The sequence below is a fragment of the Meleagris gallopavo genome, chromosome 12 (assembly GCF_000146605.3).
Source record: "Meleagris gallopavo isolate NT-WF06-2002-E0010 breed Aviagen turkey brand Nicholas breeding stock chromosome 12, Turkey_5.1, whole genome shotgun sequence".
Taxonomy (NCBI): Eukaryota; Metazoa; Chordata; class Aves; order Galliformes; family Phasianidae; genus Meleagris; species Meleagris gallopavo.
Window position 1 is genome coordinate 4,016,925 of NC_015022.2, and position 20,314 is coordinate 4,037,238.

The 20,314-nt window shown below is 33.9% G+C and overlaps 1 protein-coding gene across 1 annotated transcript in view; it reads right to left on the minus strand.

Moving 5' to 3' along the window:
- Window positions 1–20,314, minus strand: part of CGNL1 (cingulin like 1) — a 51,400-nt gene that overhangs the window by 15,648 nt on the left and 15,438 nt on the right. The window contains 6 exon segments of the mRNA XM_019619400.2: window positions 1,650–1,754; window positions 1,983–2,189; window positions 16,689–16,901; window positions 17,730–17,865; window positions 18,410–18,558; window positions 19,479–19,580. Coding sequence (XP_019474945.2) covers window positions 1,650–1,754; window positions 1,983–2,189; window positions 16,689–16,901; window positions 17,730–17,865; window positions 18,410–18,558; window positions 19,479–19,580 — 912 coding nt within the window.

The following is a 20,314-nucleotide window of genomic DNA, read 5'->3' on the forward strand; positions in this document are numbered from 1 at the left end:
AGTCTGAGAAGCACCATTAAGCTGACTACCACCAGGTTATGGTCAGTTAAGGCTGCTCCAACAGAAAAATGTAAATAATTAAAATCAAAATAAAATTTAAAAAGCATTGCAAAATACAGCTTTAAATTTCAATTTCATTATTATGAATTTAAAGATTTGTTGAATATCTGATACAGATGGTACTTTATTATACATCAAAAAGCTGTAAATGTGCAAACATTCATGTTTCTTCAGGTAAGGTAATTTAGAAACACAAAAAAATTCCTACTCCTTTACACAAAGATATATTGATAACATTTGTATTCTTATAAGAGAAGAAAAAAAAAATATGATCAATTGTTAAAAACAAGAGTTTCTTTAGGTTAGTTTTCCCTTAAATCCCTATATTACCTACTAATAAAGAATCTCTAATACAAGCAGGAGTTAATGGCAGGTGCATAAGGAGTGTGCTTAATCCTAAAACATGCTGGGGGCTAATAGATGTTATTTTGCAATGCCTAATTCTGTGACAATTATGTGATAGCACCAAAGGATTTTTAGAACCTTAAAAAGATTGAACTTCAGCATTTCAGTTCTGAAAGCTGCTGAATTCCTGGGACCCTGCTAACACGCCATATTTGAGCAGGCTATAAAAACCTCATGTGCCCTTCCCCAACAGCTTTTCACAGATCATCTACCTTTACTGTTTGTTTACACACCCTTGAGAAACAAACTGCATAGACATAGACGAGTGAAACATACTAGGCAGAATAATGTCGCCAGTGGGAAGTTTTTGCATTTGTAGCACACTGAAAAGGCAATTGAACATTGGAGATAAGCTGGTTCAACTCTCTAGTTCAGAGTTATCAAAAAAAAAAAAAATCAACTACCACGAGAAGAAATTTGTTCTACTAAATAGGGCAATTACCAACTTAATAATAGATGTGAATAAATACAATATTTAAATAATAAATAGAGTAGGCTTAATGCAAACAGTGTCACCTTAATTTCCCTCAGGTCTTGCTAACTTTTGCTTGAATTTCAGATATGTAGTAGATAGAGACCTTTGAGAATGAAATCTAGCTTTTTCTCCTTTGAGTCATAGTCCTGAAAAGGAACTTGTATTTTTCACATATCGTATCTTCCTATTTCCTCCTCTTTTTTATTTTCACTGTTTATTACAGAGAAGGATGAGAAAATAATAATCATATTATTTTCTTTATCAAGAGAATTCTCACTAACTTTCAAAAATATTCTCAACATTTCAGAGATTTTAAGATGTATTTTACTTCCTGAAACAGCAGACTATATAGAGGAGACTAACCTAAACTGATGTTCTAATACAGAAAATACAATACAATATAACCAGAGCTGAATGATCATTCAAAATATTTAAAAAGATTTGCAAGAACTTGATAGTTTACTTTGTGATTTTTCTCCCTGAAATTTTGATAGAAAAAAACCTACTAATAAAAAAGATCTAGCAAGAGAATAAATATGGTTAGATGAGACTGTGGGATTGATGAAGTATTTTAACACTGCAATGATTCCTGGCACTTAGAAACAAAGTGTACTTCAAGAAGAATGAGATGCTACTCTGTAGAAAGCTATGTGACTCAGGTAAACAGTAAATTTAAAATTTAAATATTCCTAATTGATCTTTTTCTTACCTGCATATTTTCTAGCTGGCTTTCTAAAGATGCTTTTAATGCCATCAATTCTTTTGCCTCTTTTTCAGCATATTTCAATGCTTCTTCTAATTGTTGATTTTCATCCTGCAAATATACAATCCGATATATTTAGAAATAGAGGCACAGCCTCCAGTGTGACACCCACAAAGAACCAGAATTCCTTAAGAAGTGCATATAAAACTGCAAATATTTAGCAACATTCACTGACTGTCTTACACCTCTAATTCCCACTTCTCTACATAATAATGCTCACAGATAAACTGAGTTATAAAGCATGTGAGACTACTTTAGTGGCTTGATTTGCTACTTTACCTTATATCTTTTCAATTTTTCCTTCATTGAATTTTCTTCTCCTTTCATATTATCAAATTGTTTGTACAACTCTTCATTTTTTGTTTCTAGTTCATCAACTGTTCTCTTCAACTGTGTGTTTGCCTCAGTCAGCTTTTTGACTTGATTTTCTATACTATTTCGTACCTCTTCCACAGCATCTCTTTCACTGGCAAGTACAGCAGCATTCTAGTAAAAACAAAAAACAAAACAAAACAAAAAACCCCATGCTTTCAAAAAAGCAAAAACAATCACAACTGTTTTCCAACATTTTCAAGCAGAAGTTTCACACGGCACCACAGAAAACGTAGTTAGGATATAACATTAAAACATCAACAAAGAATTGAAATTAATGTCTCTATGTATTACAAAAATGTAATTTTATTTTTCAAAATTACCATTTGAGAACACACAAGGAAGATTTTGTTTCTCCTCTGGCACAACTACATGCTAAAGTAACATTACTTCACAGTCTCATTCCTGCCATCATATATTTTTACTTTAGCATCGTTTTCCTTATTGCCCTAAATGATTTTCACTATCACATCCCATTATTCAGTACTTACAAGTAATTAAAAAAAAAAAACAACCCTAACAGATATCAAGAACCTTACGGGCATTTAAGAAATAATACATTCATGAGAAGTGCCTTCCACAACAACACAAAATTTAGGCAGTCTCATCCCATTGCCCTTTTCAGGCTATAATGTTCAGCACCCTACTTCCATGTAACTATTTATGGAGCTGCAAAGGGCTTCAGCTTAGGCAACAAAAATAAGAATTTATATTACATGTATATGCATGTCACATATTATATATCATATATACATCATCTTGACTAAAAGTAGAAGGGGCATAGTGGCAGGTAGAAGTGTTCCACAAAAAAAATGTCCCAACCTATTTAAAAACACGGTTCCACAACAGTCAACACCAGCATAGTGGGGCACACAGTGAGCAGGCAGGAGCAAATAGCAAACTACAAGTGCCTTACAGTGTTGTTGGTGCAGCTTTATCTGCATATCATAAAACCCCACACTTGTGGCTGTGTTTATTTAACTCAAGTTCTGCTTGATTTTCAGTGACTGTCTCAGGACAGAAGGTGTTCAGCTACTGAGTTCAACTTGTATTCAAAAAGATACAATTTGTGAATTTTGTTTTAGAAATAAATCAATAAACAGCACAAAGACAAAATTACAATGAACTATTCATCATAGTTTATCACATGTGGTTACAGAGTTTTTGGCATAGCAACTGGCTGCAGCATGCAACTTCTGAGATAATTATCACCTTAGTTTTACCACTTACCTTCCCCTAAAACATACACTACCATTAAAAGGTCATGCATTTTGTTTGTTACTACCGAGGAAACCACGAGAGGAAGTATGTGTCTATACTGTTACACTACTACACAGAGCAGGTGTGTTCTTGTAAGCATCTAATTCTGTGATGTGAAGGGTCTGAAGTGTTTAATTTCTGTTCTTCATTGATTTGTCAGTCCCCTCAAAAAACAAACAAACAAACAAAACATCTGATATAATTTGTGGTTCTTGTTCCTGAGTGTTCAGGGTCTCATATAAAGCAATACTCTGTACAAAGATCCAGTTCTCATGTACAGGTTCACTGTCTACTACATTAAGACCTTAAAGAAGAGTATCAGAACAGCCATATGACTCATCCTAGACAAGTGTTCTCTCCAGCAGCAGCCAAAGCAGATATTTGGGGGGGGAGGGGAGAGGAAGAAAAGAAAAAGAAAACAAGAGAAGAACTATGAAGCAAGCCTTTCTCCATATTCACTATCTTCTAGATCTGTTTTTCCCTCCATGCATCATCCAGTAATTTCCCTAATCTTTTCCAAATCCATCTGTATCTTTGGTTTCTATGTTATCTGGTGGCAACAGGTAATTGCACATTAATTACTGAGGCAGAGTATTTTTGCATGTGAAATCATGTTTATCTGAATGAAAACATATCCTGCAGAGTAGTTTGGCAAGAAGCTATTTTCCTCTGTTTTATGAAAAAAACGAAATTCTCTCTCCAGTTATTTTTTATTCTATTTTCTCATTCTTTACTTCCTCCACCCCAAATGGATAAGTAAAGTTATGTAAAAGAGTGTTTACAAAGTGTGCCCTCACTGGACTGCTTTATAGTGAGCAACAGCTTTAAAAAACATGCAAATTACTTTGATAAAGCAGTAACTCAGAAAACACTCAGACTGTCTCAGACTGTCTACAGGGTCAATGAACTTATTATAAAAAGGCTGACAAGTCCTGGTCTTTCAAAAATACTGAAAAAAATACTTGTTCTTCTAAGTACACAACAAGTCTAAAAGCTTGAAATAAATCTCTGTTGATGCTTTAACTTCTCACATACTTTTTAATAGCATTTATATATTCCTTTAATTTTTGCTGTTTGCATACAACGAAGTTTTACTAATTAACAAGCAATTTTTTCTACCAGTGGCTCCTTTTTGTCTGATTTCTCCTTTCTGGAGCTGAGTGAAAGCAGCTGAGGCATGCTGGGGAGTTCAGGGAAAGGAATGTTGATTTGTCTGTTCTTTTTCATCCAAACGCCTACACAGGGCTGTGCAGTAGGAGAGGACTACAGCAGACCCATGCTGTACCTAGAGACTCCATATCTCACCAACCATTCTTTGGTCCAAAAACAACCAAACAACCTCCTTAAGTATACATACTTTTATTCATTTATTTTTAAAAGAATAGGTTTAAAATTAGGTTCAGCCCACAATGAAGCTGTAATATCTAGAGATCTGTTCCCACCTGTCTTTTGATGTATGCATCTTAAGATACCCACTAAAACTTAACTAAACTGGTATTATTTCTCCTTTCTCACAATTTATTTCATTAAATTAGCAAGACACAAGGTGAGTATATATAAAAGATTAAGTAATATTAAGAATAATTTGCAAATAAAATCTACTGGCCTCGTTTAAAATCCTGGAAACAAAAAAACCCAACCATATGATATCTTCAATTTGATAGTGAAATTTAACAAAGTTAAAATACATATTTAGAATTTATATGTTCTTTGGACATATAAATTCTGTGGACAATGAACATGCAAAATATAACTTCTCTGAAGGACAAAAATTACATGGCTTGGTTTAAATAGGAAAAAATGTCTGTCTTAATTTATTTCCAATATAATGAGAATTGCATGCAGAGCACTTCCAAAGCACAAGTACAAATTAAGCTTCTGAATTACAAATAGTTTTTGGCAATACATGCCATGTCCTGCAGCACATTATCACAGAAAGTTCAGTTACCAAAAAACTCTGCATCTCTTCCCGTTTCTCCTTTTCTTCACAGTTAGTCTTACCCTACACGCTCCACCTTCTATGTCATCTCCATGCCTTCTTTTGGGATGACAGATAAAAACATCAGAAAAGCATCAGAGTATCACAAGAACAGATATGCAAAGGAAATGAGCACTGCAGTGCAGTTTTGACACACCATCTCAGGACACCATCACAGGAGAAGGCGACAGAGGCAATTCTCTGCCCTTATAATTAACAATTACAAAATGTTAAGGCTAGCAACTATTAAAACATACATGGACACCGCTGTATCAGAGATCACTGTGTCCTATGACACAGGTCACTGACCCACACATTCAAAAAAAGGATTTGAAAACTGCTTGCAAATGTATTGAGTTAGAATGAATTATGGCAAAGGAGATGAAAGCAGAAGAATTAACAGAACACTGAGTTTAGCAAGTACAGATCAGAAATCAAAGAGACAGAGAGCCACACATACAGATTAAGCTGTAGATGCATACTCTTCAGCCCATACACGATTTATTTTTAATAGTCCTTAAAATAGGGTCCATAAAAATTAACTACACTACATCAATTAATGACTGCTGTTGGTACCCATGCATAAAGACTTTACATAGTTACATTTAATATGTGGGGATGCCAGTAAAGCTCTAGCAATTATTTTAACTAAGTTTATAGAAGTTAAGCTCGTGGTAACAGAACTGGGTAAAGTTCATAAAATACTCATTTAAGTTGAATATGAAACATTAACAAACATGCTGTTAATATAACATGATCTTTAATTCACTGAACTGTGGATAACCCGCTTCAGAGAGCTAAAATGAGATTATGTAAACAAGTACAGAGCACAAGACAGATAAAACTGGTTAAACAAGATTCCCAATGACAAAAGCTGGAATGAAATACAGTATATTCAGGCATATTTGCCATACAAAAAAAAAAATAAGGGGCAGGGGGGGACGACACAACATTAAAGTATTGAAGGGGATTCTGTGGATATTAAAACTGTCATTTCTCAATTCCAAGAATACAGTTTAGTCCCTATGATAAAATATGCTTATTTCTTCTTATTTCCATTTCCTAATTTTTGCATTATGTTTTAATAAAACAACTTCTTACTATTAGAATGACATAAAAGGTAAAAACTCTACAACAATTTCCTTCTGCTTGACTGTACATCCTTCGTCTTTCCTTCCAATATGTGTATTCTTGCTCTGTTTTTCAGGGCATTCAGTACCTTCTACAGTTAGTCTGTTTTGTATCCAGATTCCCACATGTTCTATCTCTGAAAGAGTAACACTTTCATCTTAGTACCCCTTTCAGGCAAGTCTTACACTCATACTCCCGGTTTTTATTTTTAATATATTTTATTATACTTTTTTGTTATATTATGCTTTACCAAACTGTAGTTTTATCATATTTAAATTCATGACTTAAGAATGAACAAGCCTAATCATCAGACTTCAGCTACTGATGTTAGGTAAAATAAATTGGAAATGGGTTGCAAATTTGTGAGATTAAATAATAATAAGAAGAAAAAAAACCTGTCTGGAAAAAAATAGACATAGTTGTAATGATGTACTAGAATGCAAAGATCTCCATGACTGCTTGAAGATACACTACATTTAGCATGGATATAGATGTTCAGCTCCTTAAGAGAGATTAAAGTGCTTATTATTTGTTTTTTTTTTATCAATTATGACACAACAGTGAATGTAAGTCACAAGCCACATCTAGAAAGGGGAAGATCATATGAGGTATCAGTAGAATACAGTACTAAGTACTAAATTGCTATTGAAAGAAAAAATCCTCATATACTAGACTCATTTATTTCCTTCTTTATAGCAAAGTACTTCTGTAACACTGGTCTTACACAGTTGCATCAATTTAATTGAAAGTGACTGTAATCAAATTCACGAAGAAACTGTCACTTTTTGTGTAGACACACTAGCTAATTAAAAAGAAGCAAAGGCATTTGCAGAGCTTAACTAGATAACCGACATCACAAGTGTAGCACAAGTTTAATAAAAACAGCTTAACAAAACAGATATGAACTCGTGCCTTACTGTATGACAGAATCTGCACGCAATCTGCTGAATCTGACCATTCCATACAAATTTTTTTGCAATAGTGTTTAAGATGCTTTTGTTCAATTCCCCCACAAATAAATCAGCTTCTGCTTTGTGACACAGTCACTGAGCCATATCACACATGCAGTAACTTGATGTACTAGCTTGGCAGTGGTCCTCTTACATAGTACATATACACCACAGAACACACATATACACACACATGAAAACTGTTATCATAAATCTCTAAAAAGTTCAATCCCGGTATCAGTCACTGAGCATTCCTGTAAGATTTAAGGTAGCTAATAAGATTTTAACAAAGTCCTAAGGCAAAGTACTGTTTAAAAGAAACTAAATACCATTACTGAAAGGCCATAGTTACAGTGTCTATACAATATAACTGCATCTTATTAAATATGGAGCAATTAAGTTTCTTCTTCTGAGTAATTGCACATAGCTTCCAGAAAACAGCAGTATTTTAGTGCCATAGATTCAAAGCACCACACATAAAACAAGTTATCAAATTCTAGAAGAAAAAAAAAATCAGTTTCTGACAAGAAAAAAATAACATACATAAAGAAAAATAATCTACAGTGGTCCTTATAAACAAGTGAAAAATGTATAACCTTATAAATTTTAATATTGAAACATAGAGGATTAGTCAATCAGTTTAGGAGGCAAGCGCTGAGGAACCACTTCAGAATTAGAAATGAAAAGAAGATAAACTTCTCTGCCAAAATAAAGACATAAGTGGATGAGAGATATATTTTTCTTCTTAAATATACATTATGAAGGCAAAATCTAGCAGACCATTTCCAAATTGGTAAACTATTGTGGCAATGGAATGGAAGGAACTACAATCACTGCTGAGTTATTTCGATATGGCATGTCTCTTAAAACCACATGCACAACTGAGATAAAGCTTTTGCTTAATAGAAAAAACTACATCTGTGAGTACATGTTATTAAGCTTCATAATTATTTCAGTGCCAGCACCTTCTATTTTGCCCTGCAGAATTGGCCTCACTGAACAGACATTACATATATAATAAAAACAGAAGTTTATAGAACTACCTCACACACAAAGTTAAGGATTCTGAAAACTTGAAATGCAAGTTACACACTTGTTCCGTTTCCATGGGATGCACAACTCACATGTTTTGTACAGAAAAACCATTATAGAACCTTTTGTGGTTAAAACTGACTTCACTTCACCTCCTAGTAAATGACGTAGGATATATTGGTAAATTTTTGTACGCTACTTCTAACACAGATATTCTGATGAGTATAATGAGTGTATTGTATTGAGCACCTATATCCATGGTAACACAAATTAATGAGTATAACCTCTTCATGCTGCTGCTACTATGGCCTAAGTCCTAATTTGCTTAACCCAGTTTCTATAATTTTCTGAAACTAAACTGAATTAAGCCATAGTTTTCTTTCAGTTACACAGCAGGTTTAAAGGTAGCTATTCTACACATTAGAAGCTCCACTAAACAGCTCAGAGTTTAATTTTAACCCAAATAAATGAATAAAACAAATCTGACATACAAATGTCAAATAGATATAAATCTGTATACATTTGACAAATAAACTTGAGTAAGTCCACAGATTCCACAGCAAAGTGATTGGAACCAAAATCTTAATGGGAATGAAAAAAGAACCAGAAAGCCACAAGACCAAAAAAAATTGCACTGAAAGCAGAAGAATAGAAATAATAAATATGTATTTACTAAAGCTCTGTTTTCTCTAACACCTAAAACTAAATCCAAACTTCCAGCTGTTCATCTCTACCCTGTTAGCAACAAGAATCTGTAAAATTCTTGGGGAACATCTCATCTTCAACAGTGTTGATCCAAACAGAGAACTACAAAGCACTATTCACCTCTGGGAGCTTAAGCAGCAGAGGACTCCATGTCATCAATGACATCACCTTGGAGTTTCATACTTGTTTTGCACGTAATATTATAGCACATTTAACCACATCATGCCATTCAGTAGCATCCTCTACAGGATCACTGGCTTGTTTACTGTAAAATCAGGAAATATTTATTAAAAAAGTCAAGGGCTTATAATGAAACTAGATGTTGCTGCTGAAGTAAAGCTGTGCTGCAGAAATTAATGAGGCGGTTAAGAGAAAGGTTTCACAATTAAAGTGCTCGAATGTAGGAGTAGCCCTAGAAAATCTGAATGCTCTTCTCATCTTTGCCAAAGACTTCCTGAGGCAAGTTACCTTACCCAGGCTTTCCAGATGGCTTCAATAATTGCATGCCCCTTCATTTTCTTAGTGCTTGATTTGAGTCACTATTGTTTGATTTCTAAAGACATAAGCATAAGGTCCCAACTGAAGTAAACAAAAATTGTACCTTAAATATGTCAAGAAATATATAATGTTTAAAATTATTTTAACCTAGGCATCTCAAATGGAACAAGGACACTCAGGATTCTTCTGACAGTAATCTCTCTTCTTTCTACTTTCCTACAGTTAATTCAGTGAATAAAATTACACACTCAACTTGCAGAGAAGAATTTAAGTTTGTGAAACAAATGATATAATTCTGTCTTCTAAACAAGTGTCTAATAGTGTATTCTAAGTTGAAGAACAAACCAAAGTCTGAAAAATACTGATAAAATACAATGTTGGAATATTTTATTAAGTACAAAGCTACTTTTAATTTATAGCAGACTAGAAGAAAACGAGAGAATGCATGTGCATATACAAGTGTATGATTTGGTATGCACACCTCATCTGTAAAGCTCAGCCTGGCTTACATCTACTCTGCTGAGCCCACGTAGTCACAGTTGCTGGAATATGAATGCATGGCACATTCTGTTTTTAGCTTTGGACCTAAGGAAGTTATTCTGCATAAGAAAACTTCAGCAGGAATTCAGTTCCCTCACTTCCCATCCAGCTCCTTCCAAGTGTTTTGCCTGATAAGAACTTTATTAGATTAAGTCTTTTGTCTTCATGCATATAGTTATATACATGCCCAGAAATATATTAAAATTTATTAACATTACTCAAAACAAAGTTAAAATAAATATTTATGCAACAAAGGAGTTGGAACAATCTGAGTAAATCAAATGCATTTATATACGCTCCAACCTTAACTTTGGTGAAAGCTGTGAAGAGATTAAAAAAAAAAAAATCAGAGGTAGATCTCAGTATTGAAGATATCAAAATCTTTCTCACTACCCATTATTATGTCAAGAAACATTCTGGAAGTTCTGGAGATTCACATAAAATATTCTATTGTGATCTGAGTAGAGCAAAAAACTTCTTTGATAGGAATGCAGAAAATGCTCTGTGGCACCGCACCTTCTTTTCTACCACACCCTCATCACTGGCAAAAACATGAGAGTGATTGTATAACTGATCATTAAAAAATGATTTTGGCTGACTTTGGTGTTTTGGCTAGTGAAATTCCCCTTCAGCAGTGGCTATACAGAGCCTAACCTTTAGAAATTTTTACACAATACAGGAGGAACTAAAGTGAGGGAAAGCCAAGTGTCTCATTCACAGCTTATTAAAATTTTGTCTCTATTTATTAAGCATAATTCAGTCATAATTTCTAACAACGTTTATATTTTCATTCAGAATAATATTTAGTCAAGTAAAATTGTTCATTCTTTAATTGCCACACTTGAAGTACAAATCTACAGAATAAATCTCCATTCAAAATGAGCCAGAGTACAAATAAAGGTTTTCTAGTGGGAATCAACAGACTTCTAAGCATCCTTTCCATATTCATCCTTGTGAAATCAAAGTAAATGACATTAAAATCTTTCAAAAACTGTGGTAAAAGAAAATCGTGGCTCACTTTACTTCGTTCCTAGCGGTAAATGCTTAAGGTATTAAGGAGACACTGCTAAAAATAACCCTAAAATCTCAGGGGTCATTTTTTCACTTTGCTGTCGGATGAGTTATTCAGCTTCTTGAACTACACGTTTTTATGCTTTTATTCATGTGACTTCAGGAATTCAGATCTACCCATATCCCTCAGCTGATCCTGAAAGAGCTGGAGCAACAGAGACATTAAATCCCTTTCTTTTGTCCTCTCCTGTCAGCCATACCCAAGAACTTATATCCAAGGAAAACAGATGAACATTTTGAAAAAGGGTCTAAGCACAGATAAGAATCAACACAGAGACAGCCCTTTAATTGTAATTCTTGCTACCTCTTCAGAGCTTCTGAAATTAGCATTATTCAGGTATGGCCATCTAGTTTTTAAAGCTCGTGAATACAAATAACAGGTCTTTACTTCTGTTTGTACTTCCAGAATTTTCACAGTAAGGCAATTCTTTTTTACTTCACATATTATTACTTAAAGTAGTCCTGGGATAAGTGATATACTAGCACTGGATAATAAAATCTTCTGCCTCTAAAAAGGGAGTATGAAACCTGTTTAAAAGCAAAATGGAGTTTTATGGCTACAAAAAAAAAAAAAACTAAGAAAATAAATTATTTGTCTGGTTTTACTTACTGCTTTTCTACCTTGCACTGATTATATATTTATTCATTCACTTTAGAAGAAGGCTTAGCCTACTTGAACACATGGCTCAGCCTCTGGAATTTAGCTATCATTAGTTACATATTAAAAGGGTCAGTGTGTTTCAGTACATTTCTCGCATTGAGGTACAATGCAAATAACTTGAATCCTCAACCATACTTCAGAAGGTTATTCAGTAAGCAAATGTATAAACTTCTAAGTGGATCAGACTTCTTTTGCTTGCTTTTCAGTCAGATCCATGCCATTAACTGGTTAAAAGTTCACTTGTGACAGTTTAAAGACAAGTCTTTTCTTCTTGTCTGACCATTTTCACTAATCTAAACGGAATCATATCTCTAATACTATTTCCAAAACTATTTCAGTTTTGATTTATAAGATTAATCAAAGATTTAAAGGCCTACATCGTAAAACTGAGAATGAAATCCCTTTTTTTTTTTTTTACAGAGAATACATTGAACAAGATTACCTAATATAAGCTCAACCTAACATTTATGCAGTTAGAATATCCAAACCCAGGACAGCATTAACCTCTCAACAACTAGCCATACCCATGTCATATTATCCTCATAGCTATGAATCAGAACACACTCACACTGGCTCACATTAGCTTTTCTTTTTTCAAGGTCAGAAGTTGTTGCAAAAACTAGAGTAAAATATTAACTAGTTAAGTGTTTATATTGTACCCTACTGAATAGACTTGTACAGTCCAACATTTCACATACATCAACATATACTTTCACAGGGCAAAACACCTGAATATACATACTCTGTCTTCTGCTGATAAGGATTAAAAATTCTCCTGACGGTATTTAAAAAAAAAACGAAACGAACCACAAACAAAGCAAAAAAACCTAACCTAACCCCACAGGCTCCCATCAGCTTTCAAGAAGAAAAGAAAAAAATTAAACCCATTAAAATAAATAAATAAAGAATCCAACTCTGTCCCTTTCCCTTCTCAACTCAGACTGAAATAATTCAAATTGGGTTCACAATGGTATGAAATGACTACTATACATAAATCTAGTTTTACCTTTACGTTTACATATGATGCAATCCAACACAAAGAACACTTGACATACAGAAGATTCTCTGCAATGCCTTGCAATCAGCAGATATCTTTATGCTCAGTAACATGGGCAACCACAGTTTGGTGTTCACAAAGCACAGCAGTTAGTTTTATTTTAGATTGAAGCTATATACTCGAGCCATTTCTACAAGAATGGCACACAGAGTATATGTCAACATCATTCACAACACTTAATCGATTTTCTGTTAAGCTTCTGGTCTACATGGGAGAATTTACTAGCTTTAAAGAAGAAATACATTATCAGGTCAGGCAGAAAAGATATACTACTCACTTTCATCTCAAAATTCTTTACCTTGTAATTTCTTTTACTGAGCTAGATTCACCTAAATTCACAACTAACTCATACAGGTTGAGAAAAAAAAAATAATCAAAACCTTTTCTCATACTTGATACTCTAAATTAAAAAATGCTGAGTATTTATTTATTTTAAAGTATATATTAAAGTATATATTTAGTTTGTAACATGGGAAGAAGGTAAAAACAGATTCTTACTGTTCCTATCACTTGCTCTGCTAAAATTCCTTCTGTTTAATCACACCAAATACATGCCAGTCATAGCTCACACGACCAGGAGCTTCACTGCATTCTTCAAATGTGTTGATAAACAAATCAACTTCTAGTGCTCTTTGAGCATCTGTTCTATTACTCTGTGGATGAAGTCAGAAGTATTACAAACCCAAATAAATCAGTCAAGGTCAGGCTTAGGTAAGTTCTTTTGTAAGGAGATGGCTACAGCTTTCCATAGCATTTAACGCATCATTTGTGCAGACTGCTTTTCAAATTCAGCACTGCTGTGTAGTTTGCAACTGTGCTTCCCTGAGATGGTACAGTTTCAGGAGAGCTTGAACTGGTTGCAGTTTGCTGCAACTTTCTCCCTGTTGTATTATCTTCCAAAATTTATTTCCAAATTTTACTGAAACAGTGGCTCTTCATCTAGTGACAGAGCACTTGTGGTTATATAGTACAATTCTGGCCTGCTGTATTGGAGGTTAAGATTAAATAATATAAACTTTCATATTACTTTAAAATCAGGAGGGGGATTCATACTCATTTCTTCTCTAGTACTTGCAGTGATAAAGTCATCTCTCATTAACTAAAAAGGCACTAGTTTTTAATGGAAATAGTCTGATCTCAAACTTAATAAACAAGCAACCATGTTAAGAACAGTCACAGTTATTCCAACACCACAACCGAAAGATACAACACACAAATGATTTACCTAACTAAATTTGAGCAAAGAAAGAAGCTCAGGATCTGTGGTTTTATATAACAATCTTTATCAAAAAGCAAACAGATAAAACTACCGCCATACCAGTGTGTATGAGATAGTACAGCACATGACAAATATCCTCCCCTTTTATTCTCCCAGTCTGTTTATATAATATGACTTAAAACAGATCCATGTAGGGCTTTAACAACACAGACTAACTGTGCTGTGCATCTACCTGTAGTAGCTGGAAATTTCTGTTGATTTAACACTGGCACAAAAACGACTTCCTTTCTCCCAGCAAATAGTTCCTTTGGGGCCTAACACAAAACAACTTTATTCAGCATACTGATCTGAGAGTAATAAAGAAGTAGCATAAGATTTAATGACCTGATATATATAGACTTCAGTTTACTCCCATCTGCGAAATATCATTGTAGTTATTTTCTGTATGAGAAACATTGTTACACCATTTACATACTACTTTTCCTCATTAAGTGTCCCCTACCACTTATCTTTGATGTGAACTTCTTGTATCTCACCACACAGTATACATCTTTCCATCTTGTAATAATGCAAAAAGTACTTAAAAATTCAAACAGCTTCAATTATATAAACCATGATTTTCACACACACAATCTGGGGTATCCTAGCTTGATTATAAAACCAAAGATTAACATCTTAAATAGGATCAAAGCAGATCACTGATCCAACTCCTTGTAGAGACCAGTTTTATTTTCCTGATAGGTAATTTATCAAACACAAACAAATAGTCTCAAGAAGTGGGCACAGACATAGCTCTGGATTTCAAAAATTGTTCAGGATATTAAAATCATCCAGTTAAGCACTACAAAATCTTCTCTAAAATAAAGAGGAGCATCACTTGAAGTAGAATAAGAAGAGCAAAACTTACTCTTAGAGCAACATGAATGAGTTAAACTTTTGAACATCTTACATTGACTATAATGTGCAAATTAAAAAAAAAAGAAAAAAGCTATTTATAACTACCTAAGCAAACCAGTCACAGCAAACCAGTCACAGAGCCATTTCCCAGACTATCTTATTGTTATGCGAAACAGACTACTCTTTCATTTCTTGTCAGTCATAATTACAGTTCCATAATTGAAATACAGTAAATTACCATGCAGTAACTTTGAGAGATGGTTCATTGAGGTTAAGCTGTCACTACAATTACTGTATAAGAAAAAATGTTAATTTAAATGTTCTAGTTTTCTTTCAAAGGAAAAGAATGAATTTGGTTCAAGCAGCTTAGATGAGTCAAATATCTTCATAATTAAATAAACAAAGGGAAACAAGATATTTAAACAGTCGATCAATCTCAAGCAGAAGTTCTAGGCTGTAAATAGACCAGTGCAAATAAATTTCTCTAACTGTTGAAGAAAACTGCATATCTAAAAACAACCCTTTTAAAGAATACTCTTCATACAAATTCAACTGAATGCAATATGTATCCAGTATCTTCCACTGGAGATCCTAGTTTGCTCATAAAGCACACAAAGCTTTCTTTCAAGCTTAATTCTAGTTCAGTTCTACATCATGTTTACAATCATGACTAGGAGGATTAACTGCAACTCAACACCACTAAAGTGGGGGGGAAAATGTACTAATATTAGCATAAGCATTTCTAAGCATAAAATTGGGCATACAATTTTGATTTATACATTTGTCATGTGACATTTTCTTTTAGAAATTTTCTAAATCATTTGACATAAAATTAAAAGGAATACAGAAAAGTTAAATAATTGTCACTGCAAAAATAATACTTTAAATTTCACAAGAACTGTTCCCTATCAGAAAACAGTTCAGTAAATTCCCAGCTACTGTCTCTGTCATGATAACCTCACAAAGAACATATTTTGATAAACAGTACAAAATAAGCTCCTGGAAACTGTTCCGTTTTTACTCCTCAGGAAGTCTGCCCGGCTGATGTTGGAAGAGAACTCCTCCATTCTTATTTCCCACTCTCTGCTGCATTCCTTATGCTCAAATAAGATTAGCTCAACAAATGTAACAAAAAACACTAATAAGTAGTACAACAGGCAAGGTGGAACAATGTAACTAGGGAATAGAATGCAACACAAGGAGATGATAGAAGGAACAGGGGATGGTGATGAACTGTGGAGATCTGCTAGAAGAACCAAACGATAATCTGAGCAAGGCACATGAGGCACTCTTCAGAGTATGCTATAGGTTTTAGCAATGCCATTCTACTCCAGACAAGCAAGCAAGAAGTCCTCTGTACTACCTCATCCGTTCTCTCTCAAAGTTTGCAACAAAGGAAAAATAAGCATGTAGTCAAAAACTGTTTGAGGAAAGGGCTCACAATTTTAGCTGCAACAAAGAATCAAAACATTGCTGAAGTATGAAATAAAGCTCAGTATCAGAAGCTATAAATCTCCTAGCCTAAATTCTTATCAATTCACTTTGCTAAAAAAAATTAGGATCTGAAAGCTTCTAGTGATTCATTTTTCTCTGTAAAGCTTAATTATATCTTACCTCCGTTGCTTTCTCCAAGCTCTGTTGTAGATTTAGCATTTCTTTATCATGTTGCTCTTTGAGCTTATCCATCTCCATGTCATGGTTAGACACCTCTTCTTTTAGTGCTCCTTTTAAAGCTGTAAGCTCCCGCTCTCTCTTTCTCAAAATTTCTTCTTGTTGATCTTTTGCAATTAATATTTCTTGCAGATCCTGCTTCATTTGCATTAGCTCCTAAAGAACATCAAAATCAAAACTAAACACAATTGTGTCACAGATGGCTCCAATGCCTGTTCTGTTTGTGTTTCAGAGGACAGTTAAGAATAAGATCCCCAAGGCCAATTTTGTTTCCCACAACCAACATACTGTTTGCAACTTTTACAGAATGCTACAAATCTACTGAAAACCAAAATTATTAGAACTGATTAGAATGATAGGAACTGTAACTGATGTTTTATATGAGTGAATATATCTGATGCTACAGAACTACCAAAAGATTTTGACAGGGTTACATGTTACAAAAGATGCAAATAAAGTAGGAGTCAAAATAAGGCTGCATTTTAACAACTCCTTCAGTCCTACCTTCAAAGAGGTAGAGAAAAACAAAGATCTTTGTTTCCTACACTGCAAGATAAGTGAAAGTAATGATCAGTCCTTGCTGACTTTTCTGCTGTAAGGAATAAAGAAAGTTCTTCCACAAGTTAAAACAGTTTAAATTTCCAGAGGTGCTGCTTTTCTACCAAAGCTATGCTTCTACACCCTTTTACACCCTCCCTCCCCCCCAGTGTTCTCCCTTGAAGTAACTTCCCCTTGCCAAATTGCTGGGAAAGAAGAACTGTTCAGAACTGTTCTATGGACAGTTGTCAACTCTGCTCTGCTAGATTCTGCTCAAACTTCCAGCTGACTATCAGGTAAGGCACTAGCTTAATACTTCAGTTTCTTAATGGCCAACAGAATTGAATGCTACACAGATAAGCTAAAGCATGTTTTTCTTCTCCTGTTTCTTGATTTCAACTTTTTATTTCAACTTCTTTATCGCCTTTCTATTACTTTACAACTAACCTCAATCAGAACTTCTTTTTCCCGTTCATCAGTATGTTTTGCATTATCCAGTTCATCATGCATCTCAGAGAGCTGGTCTTGAAGGTCTCTGATCTCAGTCTGGTGTTTTTCCTGCTCCATCTTCACTTGAAAAAGCCTCATCAGAAAAAATCAGAGGGGATTTTTTTTCTTTTAATCATAGAAATACTAATTTGTTCTTTCAAGTAGTTAAAAAATAAAAAAAATAAAAAATACACTTATTTACTCCCATGTTCCACACAGGGGAACAGGACATGAAGCAGAAAAATGAAACATCAGAGAGGAAAAAATGAGAGCTCTTTTAAATAGATAATTAAGTGGAAAGTTAAATTGTATTTTAAATTTGGTACAGTATTCTTAAATTATTCTTGAATCTTGAATTAAAGCAATCAAGTATTTCTGTATTTTAAAAATTTGAATCATGCATTATGACAACAAAACAATAAAAACAATTTGTAGTAAGAAAAGGACTATAAGTCAACAATCTTTCTTCTCTTTGAAGATATTCTGAAAGTATGCAATTTTTCAACAGTAGAAACATTTTGTACTATAAGATATGTCACTGTCTGATTCCATTAATAAACTCAGATTGCACAGGTACCTTTAATCTAAGAAATTTGAGCTATAAGTTCCAATGAATATGTTTTCTAGAATGAACTCACTCCTCTAGGTTTTGCCTGAGCTCCTTCTCGTTTTCTTCCAGATTCTTTTTTAAGGCATCTTTTTCACTTATACTTTCATCAAGTCGAAGTTGAAGCTCTTGCAGGCTTGCTCGTGTAGCATCTCTCTCCTCTTTGCAATTTTGCTGATTCTAAATTTTGTACATCAAAAGTTAAGCAAGATAACAGACTAAGCATAAACACTCCTTTTTTACTGTATGAAAGGAGTCATTTCAAGGCTTTGACATTTGTCATTTGTAGAAATATTTATTAAGTTATGAATATTAAAATACTGGATTTTTTATTAAAACACAGCTTTTCAATTTTTGTGAGATATGTGAAAAGTGAAGTTTCCTCCTCATCAGTTTTCAAGTATATTGATTCCTCTTACCAAACTCAAAATGCAAACTGAAAGAAGCCAGCCTGCCCTTTCCATGTCTTCAGAGCATGACTGTACTTAAGTACTTTAGAGTCAGTATTGAAATAAGGCACTTAATTAATAGCACCTGAGTAATACAGTTTGTCTCCCATTCCATAAATGTCTCACAGCAGCCTGCAGATTAAAATCTGCCTCCACAGATATCAAGCAGATTTTAATGTAGATCTGCCTAATACGGCTAAAATTCATTCTCGAGTACTGAGAAGGAGGAGATTTCTTAAAGAGGATAGCTGTTACAAGGAACTATATTTTGAAAAAGTCTTCTGAAATGCACAGGTACATTCAGATGGAAAAGAATATGAAGCAAAACAGTTCCAATTATCTGATATATCTACACACGTTTCAGCCACTCACACAGGAGTGTTAATGTTCTTTTATTATAAACATACTGGCATCCATACATAACAGTTTAGATCACATGAAATGCAATGTACCCTATGAAACTATAATGATTACGTAAGCACCAACAGTTTACAAAACATTCCTAATATTTAAGTCTGAAACGGAATAAGCACTGGAAAATTGAACAAAAGATGCCTTTCCTTCTGCACAATATTCAGCTGATCAGTTGCCACCTTCTTAGAAAGGTATATTTGAAATATTCAAAAGCTTTATAACAAAACAGTACAGTACCGTGATTTCTAGATCCAGTTTTTTCTGCAATTCTTCCACTTTCTTTTCAAGTTCAGTTTTTTGCTCCACCAATGCTTTCACTTCAGCTGAAGTATCAGAAACCTACAATTACATGGAGATGCTTATTCCCACAAACATAAGATGTTCTTTGACAATTTCATTTTTAGATCTAAAGTGAAACTACAAGCAATACCAATAAAGTGTAGCACCAACTGCCCAAGATCAGCTGGGATTTTTCATACAAGCTAATACTTTCAATGGAACCGCGATTCAATTTTCATAAAACTTCTTAGGAATTGCTGCAGGCATGTTGCCAATAATGCAGAAAACATTACAAACCTACAAAGAAATTGAAATAAGGCAACATCTGAATTAAATCACTAATACTTTGGGACAAATCTTACTGAAATACCTCCAATTACACAGACATCAAAGCGATTCATACATATATGTCAAGACAGATTTTTCAAGTTCATAATTTCCAGGAACCTCTAAAAATATGTTTCATATTTTCATTTTGATTCATTATAGACCAGGATAAAACATTCACTGGAAGTAAACATTTAGTTCTTCTAGTGCTATCTTTTCAACAACTGGACATTTCTTCACTCTGCTTTAAAACTGAAAAACCAGCACTCCTCAGAAACAAAAACTTTAAGAAGCAGACTCTCAATGACATTTAAAACAATATCCTAGATTACTGTTTTCTCTGTATTGCATATTAAAATACTATCTCCACTTAGGTACCAATTTACATTATTTTAATCAGATGTTCCAACATTATTTTAAAAATGTTGTATGCCAGCATTTTCTTCAGTACAATAATCTTTTGATGT